The 7,790-nt window shown below is 39.3% G+C and overlaps 1 protein-coding gene, 1 long non-coding RNA gene and 1 pseudogene across 2 annotated transcripts in view; all 3 read left to right on the top strand.

Annotated features, from left to right (window-relative positions):
- LOC111227281 overlaps positions 1 to 7,709 on the top strand; it is a 9,407-nt pseudogene extending 1,698 nt beyond the window's left edge.
- Positions 85 to 3,786, top strand: LOC111226979 (immunoglobulin lambda-1 light chain-like). Its single transcript, XM_022752311.1, has 4 exons — positions 85 to 195; positions 283 to 612; positions 2,451 to 2,480; positions 3,254 to 3,786. The coding sequence occupies exons 1-4, from the start codon at positions 156 to 158 to the stop codon at positions 3,577 to 3,579; spliced, it is 726 nt and encodes a 241-aa protein (XP_022608032.1). The 5' UTR covers positions 85 to 155; the 3' UTR covers positions 3,580 to 3,786.
- Positions 7,709 to 7,790, top strand: part of LOC111226980 — a 19,088-nt gene continuing 19,006 nt past the window's right edge. Inside the window, exon 1 of the long non-coding RNA XR_002665323.1 lies at positions 7,709 to 7,772. This is a non-coding gene — a long non-coding RNA (uncharacterized LOC111226980). The remainder of the gene's footprint in view (positions 7,773 to 7,790) is intronic.

The raw sequence follows: 7,790 nt of genomic DNA on the forward strand, positions 1-7,790 counted from the left end.
AAATGAGTTGTGTGTAATTAATGTAGAAACTCCTCCTCCTCCACTTCTCCTCTCCTCAGTGTCTTTATAAGCTTCAGTCTCTCTTCTCCTCACACTCCAACCCTGCTCACCTCTCAGCTGGACAGTAAGGGACGTTTACACCACACACTGACAACATGCTGGGGACGCTCTGCACTCTCATCGCTGCTCTAACATGTAAGATATTCTTCTCTTTCCTTTTATAGTCCATATTTTCAGACACAAACCTTTCACTCATGTGTTTCTGTGTGTGTGTGTTGACAGATGTTGATGCAGTGATAGTGCTGACCCAGACGCCTGCTGTCCACACAGTTTCTACAGGACAAGAGGTTGTTCTCAACTGCAACATTCAGAGAGATGATGGATATTATGTCAGTTGGTATAAACAGGTTCCTGGTGCAGCTCCTCAGTTCATACTGAGATTTTACCATTCTCACAGTTCACCCACCTTTGGAACAGGATTCTCCTCAGACAGATTCAACTCTAAGTCCTCATCAAACATAGATTACCAGTTCATCATTAAGCGATCAGAGGCAGGAGACTCTGCTGTCTATTACTGTAACACATGGGACAACTCTGCTAAGGAGGGGGTATCACAGTGATTCACACTGTGACAAAAACCTCCTCACTAAACACTTCTGCTTTTTGAGACTCTTTTCTTCACTGACAATGAATCCATCAAAAAAATTCTCTCTATCTTCATATGTAACTTTAAAAATGTCTGTCTTTAATCTGTTCTCATCCGACTCATTTCTTTGTATCTTTTCACACATATTTCTTATCCCTCTTGACGTCTTCATGTTCTGTACACTTCCCTTTACCTCAAGAATGACCCGTCATTGCTTCACGTCTCTGATGAAACATCTTACCTCAATTTTAAATAAATTATTTTTGCATTCAGAAGCAACAGCTGCCACTCAAACGGTCAGAGAATAACTGCGTTTTCATACTTCACAATGCAGAACAACCGTTTCATTTATTCAATGTTCACCACTTGCTTTTTTACTACAAAGGCCAGTTTCAGTTCCTGACCACCATGGCTGGAGTAACCTGTCTGGGACATTAGATCTGTCGTTGCACCTCTGTTGCCTCCAAGTTCCCATCATGCACAGTGCACACAGGTCAGCACAGCTCAGTATAGATGCCAGCTTCATTACATTTGCACACATCAGCCCCAGAAACCAACCAGTACTCCTGTGCAGGAATATTACCTGGCACAGCAAAAGACCCATGACTGGGATGGGATTAAACAACAGTGACAGTCAATGTTACACTCTCAGAAAGTCCTATTAAAAATAAATATAATATTAAGCTGTGGCCAGACACATTTTAGGAACAATGTTTTCATTCAATTATCAACTCAATAAGCTGTAGGCCTACCTTTAACTCATTTTAGTGCCCAGAGCCGCAGCGTGCTTAATATCACGACCACCAATACTAAAGAGAAAACAAGGAAAACACACTGAACACCTTGTTTGACCAACAGATATTCTGATATTTATCAAACTGTGTAACCGTGACTTACAATCACACCCTCCACTTCAGGTGTGCACCTTATGTCTAACAGGCGGATCGATCAGATGACTGGGAACTATGATAGAAATAAAAACCACATGGATTACTTGAGTGTTTTCTTTTACAGTCCAACTGAAGTGACTGATGGCGTATGATCTTACAACAATATTTGCCTACCGCAAAACTAAATGTCTGACGTCCCTCGTGCTGTTGTCTGCACCACGCTGCACTTCCAGGCCAACGGACAGGTAGGAGAGAGAGAGAGAGAGAGAGAGAGAGGGAGAGAGGGAGCGGCCACTTCCGTTGTCCCCTAAATAATCTTCCCCATGGTCCTAAAAAACATCTCCGTTACACATAGGAACATTTAATGAAATTGCAAAAAACAAAACGACAAATGTCTTTTTTTACACTTTCATTTGTTTATAACAATGATATGATAGTAAACCTGAGGAGACCATTACAGCACGTGTCTAAAAATCTACCAGGGTGAAGCATATTTGTGTCATTTTTACATTTGTAACCATTTACTATTAATTGCTTTTATATGGAAGAACTGAAGAATGATCAGCTGAAATACATGAGGTTAAACACAGTGAATGTTCTAGCAGCCCCTGCAGCTGATAATCATGAATGAATGATGCTTGATGGAGGAGAACACCTTCACCATCATTCTTCTGAATTCAACCATGATATCAGAAGTTTCAACCTTTCCTGAGAAGAAAACTGATGCAAGAGAAGATTCAGAGTTAAATCCTCAAGTTCAGCCAGTGTTTTGTAAAATAAACAGACTGATGAAGGGAATGAGATGTTGACAGTGAAAGTTGGTCTCAACAGCATGTTTCAGTTCCACTCCCCTCATCAGTGAGAGGCAGAAGGTTTTTGTACAGCCATGTGTACAAACTGAATCACTGTGGTATTCGGACAAGGCACCAAGCTGATTGTGACAGTAAGTACTTTTCGAACTGATCATTAAACAAGACTGATCACTTGTTTCTGTCATCAACTCACAGAAAGTTTCGACATTTATATGTTACTTCCTTTTTAAAATGTTTATCTGAGCATTGTGTTCAGTGAATAACAGATGTTTTTGACATCAGCTTGGATTTGATACAGACTGTGTCTTTTGACAGAAAAATAATGGCAGTATTTAAGATGTTTCCTACAAAGTCTCCACAGTTTGTTTGATGGTTGAGTCATTTTTAACAGATGAGCAACATTTACAAGATTGTGCTTGTTCATTTTCACATCTTGAGACAAAATTGAAGCTGTGTTAGATCATCTTTACATTCCTTTATCAACACTACATCATGTATCTGTGTGTTTCATTTAAAGGTGCTTTAGATTTGATCCAAATCATAAATTGTCAGATTGAAATGTTTTCTTTTCTCCGGGTCGTTGTGACTCTTGATATGATGTAATTTCTCACTGTGACTAAAATAGAATCCATTGTCATTTTGTCAAAAACAAACAGTGACTTAATGAATGTTTCCAGCATAAAATATTACATTCTTAATCATCAATATTCTAAATGAATAGCTAAATGATAAACTGTGCGTACATTTTTAAGTGAAGATTTCTACAATGTTTTTTCTACATTGAAATCCTTTACTTTCGTCTGATTATTATATTGTTAACTAAAAACATTTCACTCTTACTGTCATGCTGTGTATTAATAATGTGATTCCTACTCATGTGATTAATGTCGTCCATGTATTTTCAGGCTCCGGTCTCTCTCCTCCTGTCCTGACAGTCTTCCCTCCGTCCAGTGCTGAGCTGCAGACCAACAAAGCCACTCTGCTCTGTCTGTCCAGTCAGTCTGTGCCTTTTGCAGAAGTCACCTGGTTGGTTGGTGGGAGTCCAGTGAGCAGTGGGGTCTCTACCAGCACCGCTGTTCACCAACCAGACCACACTTTCCAAATCAGCAGCTATCTGGACATCCAGACGTCAGACTGGAACATGGAGAAGCTTTACACATGTAAAGTGTCTTTGGGCTCCCAGACTTCAGAGAAAAACATCAACAAGTCAGCCTGTCCCACTGAACAATAGCAGAGAAGCAGAATGAGCATTTACAACCTGCTTCTTTACTGTTTGTGCTGTTTGCTCATTACAAGGTTTTTACATGTTAGAAAAGATGTGTCTGCATGCTCGTAATAACTGTTGTGACAGTTAGGTGGAGGTGTTGTATCAGCTTTGCATCTGCTGCATTTTTTAATCATTCATTCAATTAAATAAAAACTCTGCGATCAAAATAAACTATTTGTATTTATTTGTATTAATGAAATTATCACAACAGAAATATTTGACCTGTAATAAAATTCACTAGAATTTAATTTTCCTCGTTCATTATTTCAAGAAATTTACACATCAGTAATCTATAATAAAATTACCAATATGACTCAAATGGGAAACTTATCGATGAATATTAGTTCAAGAATTTTCTGGAATAAATGATTTCCAGAGTACAGATGTAAAAACTACATTTTTTATTTCCTGAATGAGAAATGAGTTGTGTGTAATTAATGTAGAAAACTCCTTCCTCCTCCACTTCTCCCTCATTCTCAGTGTCTTTATATAGCTTCAGTCCTCTTTCCTCCTCACACTCCAACCTGCTCACCTCTCAGCCTGGACAGTAAGGGACGTTTACAACCACACACTGACAACATGCTGGGGACACTCTGCACTCTCATCGCTGCTCTAACATGTAAGATATTTCTTCATCTTTCCTTTTTATAGTCCCATATTTTCAGACACAACCTTTGCACTCATTGTGTTTCGCTGTGTGTGTGTGTGACAGATGTTGATGCAGTGATAGTGGCTTGACCCAGACGCCTGCTGTCCACACAGTTTCTACAGGACAAGAGGTTGTTCTCAACTGCAAACATTCAGAGAGATGAATGGATATTATGTCAGTTGGTATAAACAGGTTCCTGTGCAGTCCTCAGTTCATACTGAGATTTTACCATTCTCACAGTTCACCCACCTTTTGGAACAGGATTCTCCTCAGACAGATTCAACTCGTAAGTCTCATCAAACATAGATTGCAGTTCATCATTAAGCGATCAGAGGCAGGAGACTCTGCTGTCTATTACTGTAACACATGGGACAACTCTGCTAAGGAGGGGGTATCAACAGTGATTCACACTGTGACAAAAACCTCCTCACTAACACTTACTGCTTTTTGAGACTCCTTTTCTTCACTGACAATGAATCCATCAAAAAAATTCTCTCTATCTTCATATGTAACTTTAAAAATGTCTGTCTTTAATCTGTTCTCATCCGACTCATTTCTTTGTATTTCTTTTCACACATATTTTCTTATCCCTCTTGACGTCTTAGTTTGTACGATCTTCCCTTTACTCAAGAATGACCCGTTGTTGCTTCACGTCTCTGATGAAACATCTTACCCTGCGTAATTTTAAATAAACTTATTTTTGGCATTCAGAAGCAACAGCTGCCACTCAAACGGGTCAGCAGAATAACTGCGTTTTCATACTTCACAATGCAAGACACCGTTTCATCTTATTCAATGTTCACCACTTGCTTTTTTTACTACAAAGGCCAGTTCAGATTCCTGAACCACCATGGCTGGAGTAAAACCTGTCCTGGGACATTAGATTCTGTCGTTGCACTCCTCTGTTGCCTCCAAGTTCCCATCATGCACAGTGCACACAGGTCAGCACAGCTCATGTATAGATGCCAGTTCATTACATTTGCACACATCAGCCCCAGAAACCAACCAGTACTCCTGTGCAGGAATATTACCTGGCCACAAGCAAAAGACCACATGACTGGGATGGGGATTAAACAACAGTGACAGTCAATGTTACACTCCTCAGAAAGTCCTATTAAAAATAAATATAATATTAAGCTGTGGCCAGACACATTTTAGGAAAATGTTTTCATTCAATTATCAACTCAATAAGCTGTAGGCCTATTTAACTCATTTTAGTGCCCAGAGCCGCAGCGTGGCTTAATATCAGACCACCAATACTAAAGAGAAAACAAGGAAAACACACTGAACACCTTGTTTGACCAACAGATATCTTGATATTTATCAAGAGTGTGTAACCGTGACTTACAATCACACCCCTCCACTTCAGGTGTGCACATTATGTCTAACAGGCGGATCGATACAGATGACTGGGGAACTATGATAGAAGATAAAAACCACATGGATTACTTGAGTGTTTTCTTTTACAGTCCAACTGAAGTGACTGATGGGCGTATGAATCTTACAACAATATTTGCCTTACCGCAAAACTAAATGTCTGAACGTGCCCTCGGGCTGTTGTCTGCACCACGCTGCACTTCCAGGCCACGGACAGGTAGGAGAAGAGAGAGAGAGAGAGAGAGAGAGGAGAGAGGGAGCGCCACTTCCGTTGTCCCTAAATAATCTTCCCCATGGTCCTAAAAAACATCTCCGTTACACATAGGAACATTTAATGAAATTGCAAAAAACAAAACGACAAATGTCTTTTTTTACACTTTCATTTGTTTATAACAATGATATGATAGTAAACCTGAGGAGACCATTACAGCACGTGTCTAAAAATCTACCAGGGTGAAGCATATTTGTGTCATTTTTACATTTGTAACCATTTACTATTAATTGCTTTTATATGGAAAAACTGAAGATGATCAGCTGAAATACATGAGGTTAAACACAGTGAATGTTCTAGCAGCCCTGCAGCTGATAATCATGAATGAATGATGCTCTGATGGAGGAGAACACCTTCACCATCATTCTTCTGAATTCAACCATGATATCAGAAGTTTCAACCTTTCCTGAGAAGAAACTGATGCAAGAGAAGATTCAGAGTTAAATCCTCAAGTTCAGCGCAGTGTTTTGTAAAATAAACAGACTGATGAAGGGAATGAGATGTTGACAGTGAAGTTGGTCTCAACAGCATGTTTCAGTTCCACTCCCCTCATCAGTGAGAGGCAGAGAGGTTTTTGTACAGCCATGTGTACAAACTGAATCACTGTGGTATTCGGACAAGGCACCAAGCTGATTGTGACAGGTAAGTACTTTTCGAACTATCATTAAACAAGACTGATCACTGTTCTGTTCTCAAACTCACAGAAAGTTCGACATTTATATGTTACTTCCTTTTTAAAATGTTTATCTGAGCATTGGTTCAGTGAATAACAGATGTTTTTGACATCAGCTTGGATTTGATACCAGACTGTGTCTTTTGACAGAAAAATAATGGCAGTATTTAAGATGTTTCCTACAAAGTCTCCACAGTTTGTTGATGGTTGAGTCATTTTTAACAGATGAGCAACATTTACAAGATTGTGCTTGTTCATTTTCACATCTTGAGACAAATTGAAGCTGTGTTAGATCATCTTTACATTCCTTTATCAACACTACATCATTGTATCTGTGTTGTTTCATTTAAAGGTGCTTTAGATTTGATCCAAATCATAAATTGTCAGATTGAAATGTTTCTTTTCTCCGGTCGTTGTGACTCTTTGATATGATGTAATTTCTCACTGTGACTAAAATAGAATCCATTGTCATTTTGTCAAAAACAAACAGTGACTTAATGAATGTTTCCAGCATAAACATATTACATTCTTAATCATCATATTCTAAATGAATAGCTAAATGATAAACTGTGCGTACATTTTAAGTGAAGATTTCTACATGTTTTTTCTACATTGAAATCCTTTACTTTCGTCTGATTATTATATTGTTTAACTAAAAACATTTCACTCTTACTGTCATGCTGTGTATTAATAATGTGATTCCTACTCATTGTGATTAATGTCGTCCATGTATTTTCAGGCTCCGGTCTCTCTCCTCCTGTCCTGACAGTCTTCCCTCCGTCCAGTGCTGAGCTCCAGTCCAACAAAGCCACTCTGCTCTGTCTGTCCAGTCAGTCTGTGCCTTTTGCACAGATCACCTGGTTGGTTGGTGGGAGTCCAGTGAGCAGTGGGGTCTCTACCAGCACCGCTGTTCACAACCAGACCACACTTTCCAAATCAGCAGCTATCTGGACATCCAGACGTCAGACTGGAACATGGAGAAGCTTTACACATGTAAAGTGTCTTTGGGCTCCCAGACTTCAGAGAAAAACATCAACAAGTCAGCCTGTCCACTGAACAAAGCAGAGGAGCAGAATGAGCATTTACAACCTGCTTCTTTACTGTTTGTGCTGTTTGCTCATTAACAAGGTTTTTACATGTTAGAAAAGATGTGTCTGCATGCTCGTAATAACTGTTGTGACAGTTAGGTGGAGGTGTTGTATTCA

The sequence above is a fragment of the Seriola dumerili genome, unplaced genomic scaffold (genome assembly GCF_002260705.1).
Source record: "Seriola dumerili isolate Sdu_G_001 unplaced genomic scaffold, Sdu_1.0 BDQW01000169.1, whole genome shotgun sequence".
Lineage (NCBI taxonomy): Eukaryota > Metazoa > Chordata > Actinopteri > Carangiformes > Carangidae > Seriola > Seriola dumerili.